At 39.8% G+C, this 26993-nt stretch overlaps 1 protein-coding gene across 1 annotated transcript; it reads left to right on the top strand.

Moving 5' to 3' along the window:
• The first annotated feature begins 464 nt into the window (after positions 1-464).
• On the top strand, positions 465-26876 carry LOC307167559 (NACHT, LRR and PYD domains-containing protein 3-like). Its single transcript, XM_079886759.1, has 7 exons — positions 465-2279; positions 3140-3310; positions 7060-7230; positions 16573-16743; positions 17434-17604; positions 18266-18444; positions 26377-26876. Coding segments are annotated over exons 1-7 (2640 nt in total). The 5' UTR covers positions 465-504; the 3' UTR covers positions 26379-26876.
• Positions 26877-26993: the final 117 nt, after the last annotated feature.

A 26993-nucleotide genomic window follows, 5' to 3' on the forward strand; every position in this document is an offset into this window, starting at 1 on the left:
TTTTATATTGTCAAAATATTATCAATAAAATATTCTACAAGATATAAACAATGTACAATAAGAATGTTTTAATGTAATATTTTAATGCATACAGTTTAGTGTTGCTCACACAGAGAGACATCTGTGAAATAACTAATTTCAATGTACAATTTTTGTAATAACAGTGTAAATTAAATAATCATAAAGGGTGATTGTTTTATTGATAAATGGATGTGTAATATGTTGAATATGGCTAATATGTTTAACTTTAAACTCTTATAAACTCTTTAAACTCTGTTAGTTCAGTTCACCAGAAGAGATCAAAACCAGAGCCCAGCTGTGTGTCTATGAGGATAGATGCGTCTATGATTCGGCCAGTACATTTTAAGAGTGGAGATACACAGACTGATCTTAGGTATTACATTTCAACAAAATATATGGTTAAAAAAAGACATTGTGTTTATTAATACTGTGGTATTTTAATTTTACAGCCATGAAGTCCTCAACAGGTTTAGATCAAGTCTGATGAAGAAGTTTGAGTGTCTGTATGAGGGAACGGCACAGCAGGGAAACCCAACACTCCTGAATGAGATTTACACAGAGCTCTACATCACAGAGAGTGAGAGTGGAGAGATCAGTAATGAACATGAGGTGAGACAGATTGAGACACAATCCAGGAGAGCAGCAACAGAGGACACACCGATCAAATGCACAGACATCTTTAGACCTTTACCTGGACAAGATAAACCCATCAGAACTGTGCTGACAAAGGGAGTCGCTGGCATTGGAAAAACAGTCTCTGTGCAGAAGTTCATCCTGGACTGGGCTGAAGAGAGAGAGAATCAGGACGTCCAGCTCATATTTCCACTTCCTTTCAGAGAGATCAATCTGATGAAGGACAAAACACTCAGTCTTTCAGATCTTCTTCATGTCTTTTTCCCTGAAACAAAAGAAATGGAAATATCCAAAGACGAATATAAAGTGTTGTTCATCTTTGATGGTCTGGACGAGTGTCGTCTGTCTCTGGATTTTCAGAGCGATGTGAGGTTGTGTGATGTAAGTGAATCAGCCTCAGTGGACGTGCTGCTGACGAACCTCATTGTGGGGAATCTGCTTCCCTCGGCTCTCATCTGGATCACCTCCAGACCAGCAGCAGCCGATCTCGTCCCCTCTGAGTGTGTCCATCGAGTGACAGAGGTACGAGGCTTCAATGATCCACAGAAGGAGGAATACTTCAGGAAGAGAATCAGTGATCCGAGTCTGGCAAATACAATCATCACACACCTGAAGTCATCAAGGAGCCTCTACATCATGTGCCACATCCCAGTGTTCTGCTGGATCTCAGCCACTGTTCTGGAGAAGATGTTGAGCGAAGCAGAGACTGGAGAGATTCCCAAGACTCTCACTCAGATGTACACACACTTCCTGATCCTTCAGACCAACATCAAACATGAGAAGGACTATGAGAAGAACGTGACTGATGAAGACATGATCCTCAAACTGGGGAAACTGGCTTTTCAGCAGCTTGTGAAAGGCAATGTGATCTTCTATGAGGAAGACCTGAGAGAGTGTGGCATTGATGTAACAGAAGCATCAGTTTACTCAGGATTGTGCACTCAGATCTTCAGAGAGGAGTTTGGCTGGTATCAGGGGAAAGTCTTCTGCTTTGTTCATCTGAGTGTTCAGGAACATCTAGCGGCTCTATATGTGCATCTCTCCTGTACGACCAACAACAAAAATGTGTTTGACTCAATTACCAAACAGAGTTTGCGGTCTAAAGTCAAGGACTGGTTTCAGCTCAGTTCACCAGAAGAACATGTTTCATTATCTGCGCTGCATCAGAGAGCTGTGAATGAGGCTCTACAGAGTAAAAATGGACATCTGGATCTTTTCCTGCGGTTTCTTCTGGGTCTGTCAGTGGAGTCTCATCAGATTCTCCTACAAAGACTAATGAAACAGACAAGAAGATCTGACAGCAATAAGAAAACAGTTGAGTACATCAAGAAGAAGATCAGGACCATTGACTCTCCAGAGAAATCCATCAATCTGTTCCACTGTCTGAATGAACTGGGTGATCGTTCACTAGTGGAGGAAATACAACAGTATCTGAAATCTGGAAGAATAAAGAAAGCCAAACTCTCTTCATCTCAGTGGTCAGCTGTAGTCTTTGTGTTGTTGACATCAGAGGAGAAGCTGGACAAGTTTAATATTAATGATTTTGTTGGAAGAGACAATAAAACTGAACAACTAAAGGTTCTTCAGAAGCTTCTTCCTGTGATTAAAGAATCCAGATCAGTTCAGTAAGTATAAATCAGAACAATCAGTTCACTGTTAAAACATTAGGAAAATAACAGTTCATAAATCTTCAGTGCTGCAGATGTTGTCTAGAGTTCAGTGGTCAGTATTTGATGTGTTTCCTAAACTGTGACAATGTAAAATTCCTTTAGGAATTACAAACAAAGTCAGAAAATGTGTGTATGAATAAATAATTCAGGTTTACTAGTTGAATGTTCTTGCACATAAGGAAGGAATTTAAATATTTTAAATAAATGATAAAAGAAATTAAGACCAAGCAAACCACTGGAGAAACACCTCATTTATCAAGTAGCTCAAATCTCCTAAAACATTTTATGTATGGTTTACACAGCAGAGTCATACATTTATGTTTTACTATTAGATGGTCAGCTAAACATCACTTGATGTTTAGATTAAAGTTTACTAAAACTTCACTTTTTAATTTTACTGTGAGATTGACAATAAAGAATCAAATCACTGAGTTTAGTGATGTTTCTCTAGTAAAATGCAGATTTAATGTGTAGCAAGAACTCTTACATAACAAGAACAGCAATGTACAATGAGACATTTAAGATTATTTACAAGTCATTACTTTTGTCATTACAGTCCACAATCTCTCAAAGTTCCATTATAAACAAAGTTGTCTACACTGTATAAATAAAATCGGTCTTTTTGTAAATGAGAGGATTCGCAAACAAAAAAAGAGATCAGCAAACATGTCTGTGATTGGCTACATTTCTTACCACTGCAACAACACATTGTAAATAGAAGCATTTGACCATGAACCTTGGATAAGAATATTACATTTGTTGGAAAGGTATTTGATAGTGTTTAAATTATGCTATTTGATTTTCATCTCTCTTAGGTTGAGTAAGTGTGGCGTCACAGATGAAGGTTTTGCTGCTCTGACTTCAGCTCTGAGATCAAACCCTGAAAACCTGAGAGAACTGGATCTGTCTGGGAATAAAATAGGAAAATCAGTGAATCTGCTGTCTGATGTACTACAGAATCCTCACTGTAAACTGGAGAAATTAGAGTAAGATCATATTTGACTCTCACACATGAATCACAATGTAAAGTATATTTGAAGTGTTCAGCCTCTTTCTGCTGCTGTGAGCTCAGATTATTGAGGTGTAAATGATTGAAAACATGAGCTGATCCTCAATAACATGAAACTGCAGGACTGAGAGTCACACTGAAATACACACTTTCACACACAATCAACATTTCAGTCTCTTGACTTTAAACAGACTCGAGCTCAACACAGTCAGAACTGAGAAATGAAGAACATGCTGGATTCATTCTTACTGTTAATTATGTTCATCTTTCTGCATTGACACTTTGTAAAGTATTGTTTTTAATTCTGTAAAATGAAAATACACTCACCCTCCCGTGGACCCACCACCTGCAGGAGGGACCGTAAGGGGCCGGTGCAAAGTGGATCGGGCGGCAGTCGAAGGCGGGGGCCTAGACAACCCGATCCCTGGACGCGGAATCTAGCTCTAGGGACATGGAATGTCACCTCTCTGGCGGGGAAGGAGCCTGAGGTTGTGCGTGAGGTTCAGAGATTCCGACTAGAGATAGTTGGGATCACCTCTACGCACGGCTTGGGCTCTGGAACCACACTCCTCGAGAGAGGATGGACTCTTCACCACTCTGGAGTTGCCCATGGTGAGAGGCGGCGGGCTGGTGTGGGTTTGCTTATAGCCCCCCAGCTCAGCCGCCATGTGTTGGAGTTCACCCCGGTGAACGAGAGGGTCGTTTCCCTGCGCCTTCGGGTCGGGGATAGGTCTCTCACTGTCGTTTGTGCTTACGGGCCGAATGGCAGTGCAGAGTACCCGGCCTTCTTGGAGTCTCTGGGAGGGGTGCTGGAAAGTGCTCCGACTGGGGACTCCATCGTTCTACTGGGCGACTTCAACGCCCACGTGGGCAGCGACAGTGACACCTGGAGGGGCGTGATTGGGAGGAACGGCCCCCCTGATCTGAACCCGAGTGGTGTTCTGTTATTGGACTTCTGTGCTAGTTACAGCTTGTCCATAACGAACACCATGTTCAAGCATAAGGGTGTCCATCAGTGCACATGGCACCAGGACACCCTAGGCCGGAGGTCGATGATCGACTTTGTAGTCGTTTCATCCGACCTCCGGCCGTATGTCTTGGACACTCGGGTGAAGAGAGGGGCGGAGCTGTCAACTGATCACCACCTGGTGGTGAGTTGGATCCGATGGCGGGGGAGGAAGCTGGACAGACTCGGCAGACCCAAACGTACTGTGAGGGTCTGTTGGGAACGCTTGGCCGAATCCCCTGTCAGAGAGATCTTCAATTCCCACCTCCGGCAGAGCTTCGACCAGATCCCGAGGGAGTCTGGAGATATTGAGTCCGAGTGGACCATGTTCTCCACCTCCATTGTCAACACAGCCACTCGGAGCTGTGGCCGTAAGGTCTCCGGTGCCTGTCGAGGCGGCAATCCCCGAACCCGGTGGTGGACACCGGAAGTAAGGGATGCCGTCAAGCTGAAGAAGGAGTCCTACCGGGCCTGGCTGGCTTGTGGGACTCCTGAGGCAGCTGATGGGTACCGACGGGCCAAGCGGACTGCAGCCCGGGTGGTTGTGGAGGCAAAAACTCGGGCCTGGGAGGAGTTCGGTGAGGCCATGGAGAAGGACTATCGGTCGGCCTCGAAGAGATTCTGGCAAACCGTCCGGCGCCTCAGGAGGGGGAAGCAGTGCCCTACCAATGCTGTTTACAGTGGAGGTGGGCAGCTGTTGACCTCGACTGGGGATATCACCGGACGGTGGAAGGAATACTTCGAGGATCTCCTCAATCCCGCCATCAATCCCGCCGTCACGTCTTCCATTGAGGAAGCAGAGGCTGAGGGCTCGGAGGCGGACTCGTCCATCACCCGGGCTGAAGTCACCGAGGTAGTCAAGAAACTCCTCGGTGGCAAGGCACCGGGGGTGGATGAGATCCGCCCTGAGTACCTCAAGTCTCTGGATGTTATGGGGCTGTCTTGGTTGACACGCCTCTGCAACATCGCGTGGCGGTCGGGGACAGTACCTTTGGACTGGCAGACCGGGGTGGTGGTCCCTCTTTTCAAGAAGGGGGATCGGAGGGTGTGCTCCAACTATAGGGGGATCACACTTCTCAGCCTCCCTGGGAAAGTCTATGCCAGGGTACTGGAGAGGAGAATCCGGCCGATAGTAGAACCTCGGATTCAGGAGGAACAGTGTGGTTTTCGTCCCGGTCGTGGAACACTGGATCAGCTCTATACCCTCTACAGGGTGCTGGAGGGTTCATGGGAGTTTGCCCAACCAATCCACATGTGCTTTGTGGATTTGGAGAAGGCATTCGACTGTGTCCCTCGCGGCGGCCTGTGGAGGGTGCTCCGGGAGTATGGGGTTCGGGGCCCTTTGCTAAGGGCTATCCGGTCCCTGTACGACCGGAGCAGGAGCTTGGTTCGTATTGCCAGCAGTAAGTCAGACTTGTTCCCGGTGCGTGTTGGACTCCGGCAGGGCTGCCCTTTGTCACCGGTTCTGTTCATAATTTTTATGGACAGAATTTCTAGGCGCAGCCAGGGGCCGGAGGGGGTCAGGTTTGGGGACCACACGATTTCATCTCTGCTCTTTGCGGATGATGTGGTCGTGTTGGCCTCATCAAACCAGGACCTCCAGCATGCGCTGGGACGGTTTGCAGCCGAGTGTGAAGCGGCCGGGATGAGAATCAGCACCTCCAAATCCGAGGCCATGGTCCTCAGTCGGAAAAGGGTGGCTTGCCCGCTTCAGGTTGGTGGAGAGTTCCTGCCTCAAGTGGAGGAGTTCAAGTATCTCGGGGTCTTGTTCACGAGTGAGGGAAGGATGGAACGGGAGATTGACAGACGGATCGGTGCAGCTTCTGCAGTAATGCGGTCGCTGTACCGGTCTGTCGTGGTGAAGAAGGAGCTGAGCCGCAAGGCGAAGCTCTCGATTTACCGGTCAATCTACGTTCCTACTCTCACCTATGGTCATGAGCTTTGGGTCATGACCGAAAGGACAAGATCCCGGATACAAGCGGCCGAAATGAGCTTTCTCCGCAGGGTGGCTGGGCGCTCCCTTAGAGATAGGGTGAGAAGCTCGGTCACTCGGGAGGAGCTCAGAGTAGAGCCGCTGCTCCTCCACATCGAGAGGGGTCAGTTGAGGTGGCTCGGGCATCTTTTCCGGATGCCTCCTGGACGCCTTCCTGGGAAGGCGTTCCGGGCATGTCCCACCGGGAGGAGACCCCGGGGAAGACCTAGGACACGCTGGAGAGACTATGTCTCCCGGCTGGCCTGGGAACGCCTCGGTGTCCCCCCGGAAGAGCTGGAGGAAGTGTCGAGGGAGAGGGAAGTCTGGGCATCCATGCTTAGACTGCTGCCCCCGCAACCCGGTCCCGGATAAGCGGTAGAAAATGGATGGATGGATGGAAAATACACTCACATACACACTCAAATTGACACTCCATACATATTACATAGTACAGATCTAGTAAGTAACATAGTAAATCTAGCCTATGTAATGAATAGTCTCATTTATTAAAGCAGATTTTGCACAAGACTGAATTTTAATATAGTGCAATAAGAGATTATTTTTCCTGATTGAATGATACTTTAGATGTTTTATGATCATGTTTTGTGACATTTTAGATCTCAGTCTAATGCTCCATCAGACATATTAATTTGTGCTTCAAGTTTGAACTTTCTCTTTAATAATGGATTCACTGCTAAACTGATCCGATCTGAACTGAGAGTGAAGTGTGTGTCATTGTTCTCTACAGATTGAGTGATTGTGGCGTCACAGATGAAGGTTTTGCTGCTCTGACTTCAGCTCTGAGATCAAACCCTGAACACCTGAGAGAACTGAGTCTGTGTGGGAATAAAATAGGAAAATCAGTGAATCTGCTGTCTGATGTACTACAGAATCCTCTCTGTAAACTGGAGATACTGTGGTAAGATCATATTTGACTCTCTCACATGAATCACAATGTAAAGTATATTTGAAGTGTTCAGCCTCTTTCTGCTGCTGTGAGTTCAGATTATTGAGCTGTAAATGATTGAACACATGAGCTGATCCTCAATAACATGAAACTGCAGGACTGAGAGTCACACTGAAATACCCACTTTCACACACAATCAACATTTCACTCTCTTGACTTTAAATAGACTCGAGCTCAACACCGTCAGAACTGAGAAATGAAGAACATGCTGGATTCATTCTTACTGTTAATTATGTTCATCTTTCTGCATTGACACTTTCTAAAGTATTGTTTTTAATTTTGTAAAATGAAAAGTATATTTGTATAGCGCTTTTTTTCACATCACAGATCGTATCAAAGCAGCTTCACAGTATTAAATTAAAATAATACAACAAGGTTGGTTTCTAGTGAAAAAAAAAAAGTCCACGTTTGTTAATACTGATAAATAGTATTATTGATTGATTAAATTAAATTAAATATCCCCAACTGAGCAAGCCAAAGGCAACAGTAGCAAGGAACCGAAAAAATCCATCAAGTGACCTAGTGGTGACCTAAAACTCCATCAGGTGACCTAATGGAGAAAAAAAAAAAAACTTGGGAGAACCCAGGCTCAGTCGGGGGCCAGTTCTTCTCTGGCGTTTATGAACTAGAGGCCGGATTTAACTGTAAGATTAAAATTATTATATGAATGCCTGGCTGAAGAGATTCGTCTTTAATCTAGTTTTAAACTGGGAGAGCGAGTCTGAGCAACGAACAGTATCAGGAAGGCTATTCCAGAGTTTTGGAGCTAAATGTGAAAATGCTCTCCCTCCTTTGGTGGATCTGGATATCCTAGGTATGACCAAAAGCCTCGAATTTAGTGATCTTAAAGAGCGCGATGGATTATAGGGCGATAGAAGATCCGTTAAATAGACTGGAGCTAAGCCGTTTAGGGCTTTATAAGTCAGCAGCAATACCTTGTAATTAATACGGAACTTTATAGGTAACCAATGTTGAGCCCTGCATTTCAGCCCAAGCCCGACGGGCCCCGACTTTTTCACGCCCCTAGGGCCGGGCTTCGGGCCAATTTTCACGTCATAGTTCACATGCGGGCCGGGCCTCGGGCCTTTTTTGGGTTATCCTTCTTTTTATATTTTTAGACATTAATTAAAAAAATATGAGAAGTTGACGTCGACGATAGAAAAACAAACATAGACATTTCATAACCTCATAACTTTCATAATCTTATAATTACACTGACATATGATTGACATGACAGTTTCACGCACGCATGCACGCACACAGAAGGTTTCCCGTCAGCGCAACCCACGATTCACCTCATGTGCAAATAATGGAGAATATTAAGAGAAAAATCGCAGCAGCGAACGTGTCTTCAGCGCAGCGGGAAGAGTGATAGAAGAGAGGAGGACTGGGTTAAAATCTTCCACTGTGGATGCTATTCTTTTACTCCACAATGCTCTGTAAGAGACTGTTCTAACTTTTCGTTTGATTGGACTTTATTTTCGTTTAACTGTTGGAAACTACTGGAAAAAAAGAATGGCCATGTTCTGTGGTGCATTTTTTAGGTAAGATAACCTGCAAGTTTGTTTTTGATTTATTTAATTTAATTTGTTTAGATTGTAGGCTATTGCTCATTTCGTTTGCGAACGCTGTTGCGAGCAGCCTGAGCCTGCCTCAGTATTTAATTTTTTTTTTTGTTTTACTCTCTGTGGTTTAATAAATAAACATTAAACTTAACTGTCTGTGTGATATGCTTGAAGTGTTTTATATTTATGGATTTTATTGTAGCCAAGTAAAGTATTAGCGTTGATTTGAGAGGCTAAATTGATCAAACATGTATTACTCGCTGTCGGCTCGGCTGCTTGGTCGTCATTTAAAAAAAAATGCTCAAAACATTTGTCTTAATTAACTTAATAAAGAAATGAAAAGAAAAGAAACATAACTAACAAAACGGACCTATTTTAACGGCTGCAAATAGGGCAGGCTGCCGCTGTGAAAAAAAAAAAAAAAAGGGGCTCGGGTCGGACTCGGGCTGATAATTCTGATGAGCTGTCGGACACGGGTCGGGCTAGGGCCTGAGCGTCTCGGGCCAGGGCCGGGCTCGGGCTTAGATTTGAGGCCCGTGCAGGGCTCTAAACCAATGTAGTGATGATAAAATCGGTGTTATATGATCATATTTTCTTGATCTAGTAAGAACTGCATTTTGGACTAACTGTAGCTTGTTTATTGAGGATGCAGGACAACCAGCTAATAAAGCATTACAGTAATCTAGTCTCGAGGTCATGAATGCATAAACTAACTTTTCTGCATCAGAAACAGATAGCATGTTACGTAGCTTAGCAATGTTTCTAAGGTGGAAAAAGGCTGTTCTTGTAACATATGAAATATGAATTTCGAAAGGCAAGTTGCAGTCTATTATAACACCCAGGTCTTTTACTGTAGAGGATAAAGTAACAGGACATCCTACTATGTTATAGTTGTATTGTGAGAGGTTTTGTGGGCAGTTTTTTCAACCGATAAGTAGTACCTCTGTCTTGTCTGGATTACGTGTCATCCAATCTTTTATATCTTTAACACACTCTGTCAATTTGGATAGTTTAGCGTTTTCATCCGGCCGTGATGAAATATATATATTTGAGTGTCATCAGCATAACAATGGAAACTAATTCCATGTTTCCTTATAATATTTCCAAGTGGCATCATGTATATTGAGAATAATAGAGGGCCTAACACAGATCCCTGCGGCACTCCATAGTTTACTGAAGTTATAATTGATTTTTCTCCATTTAAATAAACAAAATGGTAGTGGTCAGATAAGTATGATCTGAACCAGCTTAATGCTTGTCCTTGAACACCAGTATAATTTTGTAGTCGATCTAAGAGTATTGTGTGATCTATAGTATCGAACGCAGCACTAAGATCAAGTAAAACTAGTATTGAGATACAGCCTTGGTCAGAAGCTAAAAGTAAATAATTTGTGATTTTTAACGAGTGCAGTTTCAGTGCTATGGTGCGGCCTGAATCCAGACTGAAACTTTTCATAGATGTAATTTTCTTGCAAGAAAGAGCCCAGTTGAGCGGACACAACTTTTTCTAATATTTTAGACATAAATGGAAGATTTGAAATGGGTCTATAATTTGCTAGATTATGTGGGTCAAATTGTGGTTTCTTAATGGGTGGTTTTATAACTGCCAGTTTAAATGTTCTTGGAACATGACCTAAAGATAAAGATGAGTTAATAATATTGAGGAGAGGCTCTTCCACTATTGGTAACACTTCTTTCAGTAGTTTAGTTGCTATAGGATCTAATAAACATGTTGTTGTTTTAGATGAAGTGATAAGTTTATTTAACTCTTTTTGTTCTATAGTTGTAAAGCACTGTAATTGTTCTTGCGGGGTGATAATTGAGGCTGAATTATAAGGCGCGATTGAAGATTGAACGTTTACAATTGTGGTTCTGATGCTTTCCATTTTCTCAGTGAAGAAGTTCATGAAATCATTACTACTAAACTGTAACGGGATATTTTGTTCAGGTGACGTCTGTTTATTTGTTAGTCTAGCCATGGTGTTAAATAAAAACCTTAAATTGTTTTGGTTGTTTTCTATTAGTTTGCGGAGGTGCTCAGCCCTAGCCGCTTTTAGGGCCTTTTTATAACGTGACATACTGTCTTTCCACGCGATTCTAAAGACCTCTAAATTAGTTTGTTTCCATTTACTTTTTTAATCTAATAGGTGCAACAATATCCAATGTTCTAGAGAGAATGGTGCTCATAGTGCTAGTTAGTTCCTCTAGTTCATTTGTTTGTTTGGGTTCAGGCAGTAGCTGAGACAGATCAGATAAGCAATTTGAGAAATTATCTATGGTGGATGGAAGGATTGTTCTGCCTGGTCGATAACGCGGCACAGCATGACATATTACAGCAGTACGTAATATGCAAGTTACCATGTAACGGTCAGTGACATCTAGGGCTGTAGTCAAGACCACCTTTGTCGAGTCCAAGACAAGTCCAAGAACAGGACTAGTCGAGTCCAAGTCAAGACCAAGTCCAAAGAGGTTCGAGTCCAAGACAAGACAGAGTCCAAAAAGGTTTGAGTCCGAGTCAAGACCGAGTCCAGGACAGGACAGGAAAAAAAAAGTCTTGTGCATGACATTATCAAGACAATCATTTTGGGTTATTATTTGTTGATCTAAAAGCAAAAACAGTGTCACAACACCCAGGATTTTTAAGTATAGATATTCCCCTTGATATCATATAATCTAATCTAAAGAAAACAGAATTGATGACATATGGTGCTGATACCTCATAATAGCAGTGTTAGAACTGATATACAAACACCAACCCACTACTATTACCACTGCTAGGTACTAGTACTGAGCATTTGAGCAACTAAATGACAATATAGCTTCACTCCAGTAAAATATATCTGTGATAATTTCTTTCTTATTGATAATTTTCACATTAAACCAAAATTTTATTTTGACAGGTTTCTGAGCGTATCTGACGATGAAATGCTGAATATGAACGTGTACTTGAGTATGTTTAGTACATGAACCTGCACTCATTTGCAGAGACTCGCTGAACAACCAGACTTTGATAGCAGTCTTTAATATTCACAGTCACTAGTCCATATAGCAATTTGATATTATGATCGGCAGTGAATAGACGGATCTGTTATTTCAGCTATGCGCCGGTATTGCAGTAGCAAATAGTAGAAAATAAATAACACGCGCAGGTCATCATCTACGGAGGTTTCTGCGGAAGTCTGCGGGAAGCATACTACAATAATTCGTTATTACTGGGAACATAATAAAGAAACCTGGACTCGGTCGAGACCAAAAGCCATATTTGGCAAGACCAGTGGCCGAGACCGAGACAAGTCCGAGTCCGAATACCAGCGAGTCCGAGACCATAGAAAAACGGTCTATGTCCAGTCCAAGACCGGACTCGAGTACTACAGCCCTGGTGACATCATCACTTTGTGGAATGATATCTATATCGGTTGGATCGGTTCCATATGATATAATTAAATCGAGTGTATGATTAAGACGATGAGTTGGTCCAGTGACGTTTTGCTTGACCCCAAAGGAGTTTAATAAATCTGTAAACGCAGCCCCTAACGCATCATTTGAATTATCTACGTGTATGTTAAAATCTCCAACAATTAATGCTTTATTGACGTTAACCAATAGATCTGAGAGAAAATCTGCAAACTCTTTTAGGAAATTAGCGTAAGGCCCTGGCGGTCTGTATACGGTAGCCAAGGCTAGAGATAATAGGGATTTTTTTCTTACATCTAAGAGCGTAACATTTAATACAAATACTTCAAACGAATTAAACTTGTCACCTGTTTTCTGAGTAACATTAAGAATATCTCTGTAGATTGTTGCAACAACGCCGCCACGACCAATAAGACGGGGCTCATGCTTATAACAGTATCCTGGCGGAGTAGACTCCTTTAGACCGAAATAATAATTTGGTTTAAGCCAGGTTTCAGAAAAGGCAAAGTACATCGATGCTATTATCTGTGACTATTTCATTTACAATAACTGCCTTAGGTGTGAGTGATCTAATGTTTAGAAGACCTTGCTTTAGAAATTGTTTTTGTTCACTTATAGCGAGATTTTCTGTTTTAATAACAATTAGATTTTTCCTAGATCCTGCAGTAGATTTATTATTTGATCTCACTAAGCGAGGAATAGACACAGTGTCTATGCAATGTTCTACACTAGTATTTATATCAATTAAATTGGTGCAGCAGAGACTGTGATTTGGACTTTTGGTTACTAGTCAAACGGTATTTAACATCTTGGAGATGTTATCCGACAGAAGATCCGCTCCGATTCTACTTGGGTGTAAGCCATCAGCGCGGAAGAGCCTAGGACGCTCCCAAAACAGATTCCAATTATTTACAAAGAGCAGTTTCTGCTCATTACACCATGACATTAACCATTCATTTAGCGCGAATAATCTACTGAACTTTTCATGCCCTTGTCGGTACGTGGGAAGCGGTCCAGACACAATGATCGTTGTTTCAGGCGATGTGCTGCGTACCGTCTCGATCAGGCTCCTGAAGTCTTTCTTCAGAACCTCCGTCTGCCGCAGCCTGATATCGTTCACTCCCGCGTGCAGCACGACAGCTCCGACGCGCTCGTCACCGTTCAAGACCTTGGGTACCCGCTAGGGCTGGGCGATTTTTTCGATTAATTTGAATTTACGTTTTAAGACGATTTATTTTTTTATTAAATCGAGGTATCGCGATTTTTTTAATAAAAAAAATAGATATTGTAATTGCACCAATGGCAGAATAATCACAGACGTCACCATGTTAACCCGGGACGGAACCACAATCGCCGTCCCCGCGCAACAGGGCCACAACGGGCGGCACGTCACCATGGTTACAGATGGCAAAGAGATGCATTTTTCCTTCCTTTCCAAGTACAGGGATGCAAACAGCGCGCTTTTCGGCGCCTCCCGCTTTTTTCACGTCAGTTTGGGTGATAAATTCATCTGAAGCCTATTTCATAGCTTAATGTGAGGGACAGAAGTCTATTTACATCATTAAAGTTTACGAAAACTCATTTTCCCTCCTCTGCGGCTATCATTCTCCATTCGGTATTCAATATATCGAATATATCTCGCGCGCGCCTCTTCCGGTTACAGCAGCATACATGCACGGTAAAACTCTCTCCAATATGATATTCACATTATAATGCTTGATCTGTAGAGAAAAGGCTGTGGATTTGCATAAAATGACTTTATTTTGTTGGAGTTTGTTGCTGTTTTTAAACGACTCGCGCTACCGTGTGCATGTTAGATCACACATCACAAGGACTAAATCGGCATCAAACGCACAATAACTGGAATTTAAAACTGTGAAGAAACAAATGATCAATAAACTGTTGGACAGATAGACACTAGGATTTATGCGCTCGACATTTCTTCGCTTTGTGCCGTGAACTTTTAAATGCGCACTTGTGTAGCACAGTTTATTAACATGCTTTATGTTTGCACGATGGTCTACAAAGTGTTTTTTTTTTGTTTTTTTTTTTTTTTACTGTTGAAGCGGTTCTGGGTGGAGATCTCGAAAACCGGGAGGGGCGGAGAGATTCTTGCTCTGGTCCTGGCTCGCGTCTTCCGCTGTGGAACCACCCAGGCTTCGTGGTGGTGTGTCGGATCCGGAGTGAATGAAACCATGGCTGATCGTGGCCTGGGCGCTCGGGACCAATGCTGAGAAACGCACGGAGTAGACGAGGTCGGGGTCAGCGGGTTACTAACGTTAATCGCTGATTTGTGTGCATCGGCGCGTGATGTTTCAAGAGCTAAATGCCGGTCTCTCAGCTCGGCTTGTCTCTCTAAAAGGTCACGGATCTGCTTCTACAGCTTCCAGCTCGGACTGCACCGCGTGCAGCTTGAATGTGTCCTCACCTTGTAGACAACATACATCTGATATATTCGCCATTTTAACAGATTGACAGTAAGTTAGCAACGACGCTACCAGTGATGCTATCAATATTAACACTAATTTATGACTGAAGTCTTGGATATAATCCGTCTTTTTAGTGGTACGGGTGTAATGTAGACGCACGATAGGCGGGAAAATGTTCGTTTGTAAGTGAGTGTAAAGAAGATGCGCTCAGCCGTGAACCACAGGTGTAAACCGGTGTTGGGTCACAAATCGGCTTGAGACGCGTCTGCTCAACAGTCCGCGTTGTAACTATGAGGTTTGAGCAGCAGTGCTTCTCAGTGAGGAAAAGTAGAAAATGTTCGTTGTAAGTGAGTTTAAAGAGAAAAATCACGGATTATGAATCAAATCGACTGAGCTCAAACATAAACAACGCGTTCAAAGCGACTGAAGGATTGCTGTAAAGCAGAATGCTGTGTAAACACTCAAATTGACACTCCATACATGTTACCGTATTTTCCGGACTATAAGTCACACTTTTTTTCATAGTTTGACTGGTCCTGCGACTATATATCAAAATTAATTCATACTGACTGACATGAACCAAGAGAAAACATTACCGTCTACATCCGCGAGAGTACAGATGCTGCTCCTGTAGCGTACCCCTGAAAAACTGTTAACTGAAACATTAACCTAAAGACAACTGAGAAAGCCTGAACACAAACAAAATGCCCCCCAAAAGAAAAAAATCTCCATGTTTTCGGTGCTGATGCGGTGGTGATGCGTTCATGTAACATGTAAGAGTAGCCTTGCCAATAAAGCACCTAAAAGCTGTCACAAAGAACAGGCAAAAAGTAAGATTATGAATATGTCAAATATAGCAAGGAGACATTTTAATTGTTTATTAATAAACAAGTGTTTTCTGTGTCAGTGTCGGCTGCAAAGATGAAGTTGACGATGCTGACTCATGATCTTTGCAGAAGTGAACGTGCCAGAGAGAAATGCACATTTCATACGGATTACATAAGCAGAGAGCAGTCTGTTTTCTTTCGTTTTGAATTGTTCTGTTTAAAAGTAGACATTTCAAGCTTTCTATATATGCCTCAGGTCTGTGAGGCAAGTACGCTACCTTATACGCTGAGTTTCGGTTCATTTAAGAGACGAGCTCCAGTTCACGCGCTGGCGCCTCCGTGTCGTGGTTATCTATTTTCTACTATATTTATTCTATTTTTTTATCTATTATATTTATTATCTATTTTCTTCTTATTTATTAAATCCAGGCAATTGGTTGATGAAACATTGATTAAAATTAAGATACAATTAATACAAAACTAAATTAAATTTAAAGACAGGCTTTGTGCTTTCTGTTTGAGGTCTCTGTGAAAGTTTTAAAGCAGTCTTTTAGTGCCGCTTTCAGAGCGTTCACGTCCGTAACGGAGAACTGTCCCATCTGTAACATGTTTTTTTATTTGTGTGTGAAATTAATTTTTAAATAAATGCGACTTATAGTCCAGTGCGTCTTATATATGTTTTTTTCCTCTTCATGATGCATTTTTTGACTGAAGCGACTTATACTCTGGAGCGATTTATAATCCGGAAAATACGGTACATAGTACAGATCTAAGTAACAGTAAAACTAGCCTACATTGTGAATTGTGTAATTTATTAAAGTAGATTTTGCACAAGACATGAATTTTAATATAGTGCAAATAAGAGATTATTTTTCCTGATTGAATGATACTTTAGATGTTTTATGATCATGTTTTGTGACATTTTAGATCTCAATCTAATGATTCATCAAACATATTAATTTGTGCTTTAAATTTGTACTTTCTCTTTAATAATGGATTCACTGCTAAACTGATCTGATCTGAACTGAAGAGTGAAGTGTGTGTCATTGTTCTCTACAGGTTGAGTAATTGTGGCGTCACAGATGAAGGTTTTGCTGCTCTGTCTTCAGCTCTGAGATCAAACCCTGAACACCTGAGAAAACTGAATCTGTCATGGAATAAAATAGGAGAATCAGTGAATCTGCTGTCTGATGTACTACAGAATCCTCACTGTAAACTGGAGTTACTGTGGTAAGATCATATTTGACTCTCTCACATGAATCACAATGTAAAATATATTTGAAGTGTTCAGCCTCTTTCTGCTGCTGTGAGTTCAGATTATTGAGGTGTAAATGATTGAACACATGAGCTGATCCTCAATAACATGAAACTGCAGGACTGAGAGTCAAATTGAAATACACACTTTCACACACAATCAACATTTCAGTCTCTTGACTTTAAACAGACTCGAGCTCAACACAGTCAGAACTGAGAAATGAAGAACATGCTGGATTCATTCTTACTGTTAATTATGTTCATCTTTCTGCATTGACACTTTCTAAAGTATTGTTTTCAATTTTGTAAAATGAAAACACACTCAAATACACACTCAAATTGACACTCCATGCATATTACATAGTACAGATCTAGTAAGTAACATAGTAAAACTAGCCTATGTTGTGAATAGTCTCATTTATTAAAGCAGATTTTGCACAAGACTGAATTTTAATATAGTGCAAATAAGAGATTATTTTTTCTGATTGAATGATACTTTAGATGTTTTATGATCATGTTTTGTGACATTTTAGATCTCAATCTAATGATCCATCAAACATATTAATTTGTGCTTTAAGTTTGAAATTTCTCTTTAATAATGGATTCACTACTAAACTGATCTGATCTGAACTGAGAGAGTGAATTGTGTGTCATTGTTCTCTACAGGTTGAGTTATTGTGATCTCACAGATGAAGGTTTTGCTGCTCTGACTTTAGCTCTGAGATCAAACCCTGAACACCTGAGAGATCTGAGTCTGTCTGGGTATAAAATAGGAAAATCAGTGAATCTGCTGTCTGATGTACTACAGAATCCTCACTGTAAACTGGAGAAACTGTGGTAAGATCATATTTGACTCTCACACATGAATCACAATGTTAAGTATATTTGAAGTGTTCAGCCTCTTTCTGCTGCTGTGAGTTCAGATTATTGAGCTGTAAATGATTGAACACATGAGCTGATCCTCAATAACATGAAACTGCAGGACTGAGAGTCACACTGAAATATACACTTTTACACACAATCAACATTTCAGTCTCTTGACTTTAAACAGACTCGAGCTCAACACAGTCAGAACTGAGAAATGAAGAACATGCTGGATTCATTCTTACTGTTAATTATGTTCATCTTTCTGCATTGACACTTTCTAAAGGATTGTTTTTAATTTTGTAAAATGAAAACACACTCTAATTGACACTCCATATAGATTACATTGTACAGATCTAGTAAGTAACATAGTAAAACTAACGTATGTAGTGAATTATTAAAACAGACTGAACACAGGACTGACTTTTAATTAAATAAGAGATTGTTTTTCCTGATTAAATGATACTTTAGATGTTTAATGATCACGTTTTGTGACATTTTAGATCTCAATCTAATGATCCCTCAAACATTAATTTGTGCTTTAAGTTTGAACTTTCTCTTTAATAATGGATTCACTGCTAAACTGATCTGATCTGAACTGAGAGAGTGAAGTGTGTGTCATTGTTCTCTACAGGTTGAGTAAGTGTGGCGTCAGAGATGAAGGTTTTGTTGCTCTGACTTCAGCTCTGAGATCAAACCCTAAACACCTGAGAGAACTGAATCTGTTTTTTAATGAACTAAGACATTCAGAAGTGAAGTTGCTCTCTAATCTGAAGGATGATCCACATTATAAACGGGAGACATTTTACTACTGTGAGTATATCTTTATTTCAAGCCTTTAAATTGATCCAATTTCAGTGACAGGCCTCATATGTGTGTAACTGGAGAATAAAAGATAATAATTCAGCTCCACTTTAGTCTCTGTAAACTGTTTTTAATAAGAGTTTAATATATATATATATATATATATATATATATATATATATATATATATATATATATATATATATATTAGTGGTGGGCCGTTATCGGCGTTAAAAAAAAATATCGCCGTTAATCTATTCTCCAAGTTGGGTTGGGAGATGGCTCAAGCTACACAAGCTATGATGACGCAATCTACCCGCGGCCGCGTGGAACACCCGGCTGCAACGCATCATATTCGTCGTCATCTTAAGTAAACACGGCTGAAAGTGAAAGCTGGTGTAAAAGATCGGTGCAACAACCATTATTTGGACTTGGTTCGGATTTAAGCCGTCCGACGTAGACCGTGTGGTGTAACAGTTCGGTAAGTTAACACACGACTAATCCGTTCTACCACCTCAAATTCAAAACGAAACATATCACTGAATACCAGCGCGCGCGTATTATTCCCAATATATCTTAGTGGTGTAGCACATAATCTCTGTCTGCGCCCGATTTTAAGAATCGTTGTTGTGTTTCTTTTTAACTGAAAAGACATCAGTTAGACAATATTCTAATTTTAAATTTGGGGTTTCATAAGCTCCAAGCCATAATAAACATTAGACCTACTTAAGTCTCTGCAGCTAGTGTACTTAAATTTTATTTATCTGCAAAATTATGTTGTATACTTACAGTTTTGAACAATATATGTTCTCAAAACTACATACACCCTTTCAAAAAAAAAAAAAAAAAAAAAACATTTAGCAGTTGTTTAGCAGGGTCTGTGTAACCTGTTCTGAAATGGTTTTATTATAATATCGTTATCGCAAGAGGCTGCAATGTATATCACAATATGGATTTTAGGCCATATCGCCCATCCCTAATTGATAGCCTATAGGCTAGTAGTTGATAATAACATAGGCCTACCTAATGTTGCCTACGTACGGTAACAGTACAGTAGTAAGTAACCTTTTACAGTCTATGAGTAGAACAGCTTTCTCAAGCAGTTTGTGATGCATTTTGGAAACAGGAGATGAGCCCCTGGTCTAATGCGCCACCTGGCTTGAGAAACCCGTTCTCAAAGACTTACTTTTATAGTCATTATTTGGGTAGCACACATATTCTGAATGCCTTCGGCAGAATTCAAATGAGCCATTTTAATCTAGATTAATCTAGATTAATTTCAAAATTAATCTAGATTAATCTAGATTAAAAAAATTAATCTATGCCCACCTCTAATATATATATATATATATATATATATATATATATATATATATATATATATATATATATATATATATAACCCTAACATCATTCAAACTGCAAAGTGTTAACTTATATTTGTGTACAGTCGAAATAAAACAACATTGTGCTTTTGTAAAATAAATTCAAGCAATCTGCCCCCGAAATGGCGCTTATTTTAAAATTAAACTAAAATGCTCACAGCTGCACGGGCATTCATAACGGTGTGCGTCCATGGCGAGGAACGAGCAGAACAGTGTCAATGTTTTTTAGTTCATTCCTACTTCCATAGGAATTCATTGAAAACGCTCGCTCTGCTCTGCACCATTATCCATGTCAGTGCGGACGAACATATTTTACTTTCGTTTTTAAGTTAGCGATTCAAAAGCCCCCAGCGGTGTCACACGTTGATTAACCGGTGTTAAAATATTCTCACCATCACATACCTTGTATATTTTTATATAGATACAATAGGCCTACCTGATTTTGAACACAAGAGGGCAGTATAGCACTATGAATGACATTATTTATTTTTTAACTAAAAAACATTCTGGATGTTTTTAAACTTAAACAATTATTAAATTGAAAAATAAAAGAATAAAATGGGTTTAGTTCTGATATTTGTATAATTTTATATAGAATTTTTAGAAGATATGAGGCTTTTTGTGTTTCCTTTTTTGACATTAATCCCTTGCCATAGCAAAACTGTTTGAGATATTTATTATCTGTTTACAATTTAGCATCTTTAATGTATTTTCATCATGTTGAAAAAGTTTGGTGGCAATAAAATAAACCACTTAAGAGGAGTGGTTTAAAAATTCAGAGGCTGATTTTGCAAAGAAATTCACATTCAAACCAAAATATCTGACTTCCTGATGCTCGGAGCTAATGACTGTAAATTCGAAAATTGTCCGACTCGATGAGACTAATATGCATACTCGCCATAAATTTGTTTCCTGGCCACGGCCAAACCGTTCGAGATATCAAAAATCCGTCCGCAATTTAGCATCCTCAATGTTTTGACTTCATGCTGACCGAGTTTGGTGGCAATTGAAAGAATTGCCTAGGAGGATTATTTCAAATTCCAGAGCAAGCGTTCTCCAAACAACCCATAATAGCCGACTTCATGTTGGGCTGGCGTAAAACTTGACCGAGTTAAAGTTGTTCGGCCCGATGAGATCTATACGTGTACTGAGTTTCATATTAATTCATGCAAGTGTGTTTGATCTATGGACCAAGTTTTCAGACCCCGTTCAAGGGTGAAAAATCCCCCCCACCCCTCACACACACAGAGACAGAGAGAGAGAGAGAGAGAGAAAGTTCTCCAGAAAAATCCACATTCAAACCAAAATATCTGACTTCCTGTTGGTCGGAGCTAATGACAGAAAATTAGAAAGTTGTCCGGCTTGATGAGAACAATATACATACCAAGTTTTGTTGCTGTAGATGAATCTAACCCCCCACTTTGGTCAAAAGGTGGTGCTACTGAGCCATTCCACCACGCCTGTTTCTAAAACTTTGCACATGTCTACTGGCTAATAAATGTGATGTGTCTGTCGGGTTTCATCCAATTTCAAGCATGCTAAGAGTCTCAAAAGGATCAAAAAAGAATATTAAAGTTTGATGCGTTGCCATGGCAACAGTATCTAAGATATCAATAATCCTTTCACAGGTCTACATCTGCCGTGTGTCTACATTATACATATAAAGTTTGAAGCAGATCGGGTAAAAATAAGAGAGTGATTTCAAAGAATTTTGAGAGTGACAAACTTCCTCCTGCCAGTTGGTGGCGCTATAACTTTGACTCACAATAGTCACATCCATGTGATCGGCCTCTTACAACGAACACACTGCTGAAGTTTCATCAAGATCAGTTAATGTATGCTGAAGTTATAATACACTACCTGTTTCCCATTATTCGCCACAAATTCGTTTCCTCGCCCGGACCAAACCGTCCGAGATATCAAAAATCTGTTCACAAGAATTCATCCTCAATGTCTTGACTTCATTCACACCGAGTTTGGAGGCGAATGGATGAATTTCCTAGGAGGAGTACATAAAATTCCACAGCATGCGTTTCCAAACAACCCATAATAGCCGACTTCCTGTTGGGCTGGCGTAAAACTTAGAGCACGAAAGTTGTTCGGCCCGATGAGATCCATATGTGTACCGAGTTTCATATTATTACATGCAAGCGTGTCTAATTTATGGACAAGTGTTCGGATCCCGTTCCAGGGGGCGCTGTCAAGCCCCCCTGCCACGCCCGGGTACCAGCTTCAGCCCGGCCCTGATGGCCGCAGGTTCTGACCCGTGTGCAAAGTTTCAAGAGTTTTCGAGCATGTTAAAGGCCCCAAAAGTGCCCGAGAAGTAGAAAAAAATAATAATAAATATAGCTGCGAGCAGCGATTACGGGCCCAAGCCGGTGGCACCGCCACCCCGGTGCCTTTAGTTACCTAAAGGTAACTAGGTACCTAAAGGCACCGGGGTGGCGGTGCCGCCGGCTTTGGCCCTTCATCGCTGCTCGCAGCTATATTTTTATATATATATATATATATATATATATATATATATATATATATATATATATATATATATATATATATATATCGTCGCTGCCCGATGAAACTCACGTATGTCCAAAACGGTTACTTTTCAGGAAGTGAAAAAAACACCGTAATTCTAAAGCAGTTGAACGTAGCGTTGTCATACTTGGTACGGCATCTTTAAATGTAACCATATTCTTGCCAGTGTAATGATATCCACATTTGACCAAAATCGAGTTTAAATGGACATACATGCATATTTTACAGTAACGGTGGTCGATACGCGTTCTTCCGATCATTAATTAGAATGGCCAAGTCGCGTTTCATATTGACAGATGAATAGGCTACGCTCAGTTTATTAAATAGCTTACATCTCAGTTTATTAAATACGCTCAGTTTATTAAATGTCTCTTGCAAACTATGAAGGGACAATGAATCAATACACTCATTGCTGAACCCAGGACCGGCGCGTCCATAGGCGAACTAGGCAATTGCCTAGAGCGGCACTTTTGTAAGGGCAGCAAAATGTGTGCCAACCGGGAATGAACAATTCACAAAATAGGCTAGGCTATATGATCATATAATCATACATAATCAGAGAGTAGCCTTTTTCTTTTCGTTTTGAATTATTTCGTTTAAAGACTTTTCAAGCTTTGTGCATTTGATGTATTTCTCATGTCTGTGTGAGGCATACACTGTTAAGTTAGGATGAGATGCGCTCCAGTTAACGTGCAATGCAAGTGACCGCGCGGGCGCCTCCATGATTATATTGTCTGCTATATATTTGCTTCTTATTTATTAAATACACTCCAGGCAATTGGTTGATGAAAAATGTATTCAAATTAAGATACAATTTATACAAAACAAAATTCACTTTAAAGAAAGGCTTTCTACAAAACAAAACTTAATGAAGTGGTCAAAATCATGTCTGACCCACTCCATGTCTCAAATTGTGCATCCTATTACTCGTGCTGTTCACTTTTCATAAATCAACAAAAATGGAAGAAAAAACCCCATAATATTTTAACAAATATGAAACTAAATGAGCTCATTTAATGGCTACAACAGTATAGTAGACCTACAGACTATTTGTACAAATTGCTGCACATTCATTTAATTCTGAATTTTGCACACACAAGTTGAAAGGCTTCAAATCAAGTTCACGGATAATTGTGCGTGCATTTATTAATCATTATGATACTAAAATCATAACAAAGTTGGCTATGCTATGTAGCCTACAAAAAAATACAGCCATTTCTGTTTTTTTCTTTTAAACAAAAAAACAAGCTGCACCTTTTTTTTTACATTTCATCTTTCATTCCGAAATGAACGAAAAAGTACACGGACCCAACATGTATTAGCCTTTTTACCCGTTATCAATCTAAATTAATCTCGTTTTTAATTTAACTTAATTTCGTTTTTCTTTATTTAAATTTCGTTTTTTTTTTCTTTATTTAATTTTCGTTTTTTCTTTATTTAAATGTAATTTTTCTTTATTTAAATGTAATTTTTCTTTATTTAAATTTAGTTTTTTCTTTATTTAAATTTTGTTTTTCTTTATTTAAAATTCATTATTCTTTATTTAAATCTACCCTTTACTGTGTCAGTAATTTATTAGTCAGAAAAATATTAGACTACCTTAAAAGTATGCTATTGCTTAACAGACCCGTGCGTTAACATCTCCTCAATAAACAGTGACAATTACTTCATCTAGACCATTTACCGGTAAATAACAGTTGTGAATATATTGCGAATATATAATAAACTTGAACAGTTGTCAAAAACAAACATTTGCTGATACTTTACCTCACAGAGTTATTCGGCTATACAATGCTGAGCTTCCAGAGACGCTTAGACTGGCGAGATGCCGCCACTGGGCGGGAGATACACGGCGTGATTGACAGCTTTGACACCAAATGGATATACGTGAAAATCAGATCACATGATTTCACAACTTTTCATTGGTCATTTAGACATGTGAAGCATACTGTATACGGAAATGAACCTGGACATTCTATCCGTCGAAAAATCTCAAAATCGGCAAAATGGACATACGCGGTTTTCATCGGACAGCGACTATATATATATATAAATAAATAAATAAAAGACAGAAAATATTACTTGTCTTACCTTATTCTGATTTTATGATACACTCAAAATATTCCACAACATTGATTAACGTTGATTAACCCGTTGATTAACCGGTGGTAAAATATTCTCACCGTCACATACCTAGTATATTTTTATATAGATACAATAGGCCTACCTGATTTTGAACACAAGAGGGCAGTATAGCACTATGAATGACATGATTTATTTATTTTTTGGACTAAAAAAACATTCTGGCTGTTTTTAAACTTAAACAATTATTAAATTTAAAGAAAAATAAAAATAAAATAAAATGGGTTTAGTTCTGATATTTGTATAATTTTATATAGAAATAAATGGTGTATAATTACATTTTTAGAAGATATGAGGCTTTCAGTGTTTCCATTTTTGACATTAATCCCTCGTCATAGCAAAACCGTTTGAGATATGTATTATCCGTTCACAATTTAGCATTTTTAATGTATTTTCATCATGTTGAAAAAGTTTGGTGGGAATAAAATAAACCACTTAAGAGGAGTGGGTAAAAATTCAGAGGCTGATTTTGCAAAGAAATCCACATTCAAACCAAACTATCTGGCTTCCTGTTGGTCGGGGCTAATGACTGTAAATTAGAAAGTTGTCCGGCTCGATGAGATCAATATACGTACTAAGTTTTAAGACTCTATGTAAAACTAAGCCCCCATTTTTGACTAAAGGTGGCGCTACTGAGCCCCTCGCAATGCCCGTTTCTGAAACTTTGCACATGTCTACTGGCTAATAAATGTGATGTGTCTGTCGAGTTTCATCCAATTTCAAGCATCTTAAGAGTCTCAAAAGCATCCAAAAAGAAAATTAAAGTTTGATGCGTTGCCACAGCAACAGTATCTAAGATATCAATAATCCTTTCACAGGTCTACATCTGCCGTGTGTTTACATTATACAGATAAAGTCTGAAGCAAATCGGGTAAAAATAAGAGGGTGATTTCAAAGCATTTTGAAAGTGACACACTTCCTGCTGCCAGAGGTGGCGCTATAACTTTGACTCACAATAGTCAATTCAATGTGATCAGCCTCTGACCACGAACACACTGCTGAAGTTTTATCAAGATCAGTCAGTGTATGCAGAAGTTATAATACACTTCCTGTGTCCCATTATTCGCCATAATGGCCCTGATGGCCGCGGGTTCTGGCCCGTGTGCAAAGTTTCAAGAGTTTTTGAGCATGTTAAGGGCCCCAAAAGTGCCCGAAAGTAAAAAAAAATAAAAATAAATAAAATAATAGAAAAAAATAATCCTACCGAAAACAATAGGGCTTGGGCCCTAAAAATAATCCTTACAAAAACAATAGGGCCTTCGCCCTTTCAGGGCTTGGGCCCTAATTATCGGGTTGATGTGTGTGTTTATATGTCACAAGCTTCAAATGGGAATTGAGTTTTTGACATGCACACACTGCACAAATATTTCCTGCTGTTTCCACATACTATTCCCCTACTTTGTTTGTTTGTTTTAAACGGCAGACATAATATTTATATATGACGGGTCAGGTCCTAATTAGGAGACAATGAGCACTTTCCAGTTTGGGTTTTCAATCTGATCAAGTGTTTACATGTCCTCTCGATTGGATTAGAAAAGAAATAAACCATCCAAACCGATCGAAATATCATTCAGATCGAGCTCATTCGATTAAAGTGTTTACATGAAGGCTTTTCAGTCGGAGCCGTCAATCTGATTACTAACAGATTATTTGGTTGCATGTAAACGTGGTGTATGAGAGTGTATGTGTGTGTGTGAGTGATAAAGTGAGAGTTGTTTATCATTTACTGTTAATCTTTTCCAGTTTTTCTTTTTTAACTTTTTCCAGTAATATGAATATACTAATATCTCTGGCTGTGTTTTCCTGAAATGATCTCCAGATGTGATGTGACTCAGTAATGTCTCATACTCATGTGTCTGTCTGTGTTTTATTCTAGGACTCTGTGTTTAGACGTCAGTTCAGTTTCCTCAGGATCAGCTGATGGTGAATAAAGAGCCGCTACAGAGACTGAAGACACAGAGACACAGCGATCACACTGATGTGTGTGTGTGACTTCACACCAGTTTCTTGTTTTATAGTAATGGCTCATGAAAAGGAGTGCTGAAAATAGCAGCTTTAAATTGTTTCAAATTTGTTAGATATTGATTACAATGTAGATCGTGAAACACTTAAAATACGTGGCAAACGGTTAAAGCAAAGTGAAAACAAGCCTTAGACAATAGATTTATTGTGCAGTACAGAGAGCGTTGGGAAAAGTGTTATAAGTTTTATCAAGAGTTTCACTACAGAAGAGATGTTGTAAATTATACCAGCAGAGGAGGACAGATTATGCAAATAATTTCACTGAACATTTATTTCTGTCAAATATGTTTTTATTATTAATCTATTTTTTATATGATGATCTATTAATGTTTACAAATAAATCGTCACACATTCTTTTACTGGTTTCTTGTTTTTTTTTCCCCTCCTGCCTCTGAACACAGTTAATTACTAATTGCAATGTTAATTTCTATCATATTCCTCTTGATGTATCTAGTATTTCTAAAGCCAACA

This window comes from Squalius cephalus (assembly GCF_949319135.1).
Source record: "Squalius cephalus genome assembly, chromosome: 11".
Lineage (NCBI taxonomy): Eukaryota > Metazoa > Chordata > Actinopteri > Cypriniformes > Leuciscidae > Squalius > Squalius cephalus.

Bases quoted from the DNA above. Each gene is read 5' to 3' on its own strand.
- LOC307167559 (XM_079886759.1), top strand. From the start codon at position 505: ATGAAGAAGTTTGAGTGTCTGTATGAGGGAACGGCACAGCAGGGAAAC. The intron at 2,280-3,139 runs GTAAGTATAAAT...CATCTCTCTTAG, and splicing joins AAAGAATCCAGATCAGTTCA to GTTGAGTAAGTGTGGCGTCA. The intron at 7,231-16,572 runs GTAAGATCATAT...TGTTCTCTACAG, and splicing joins TGTAAACTGGAGATACTGTG to GTTGAGTAATTGTGGCGTCA.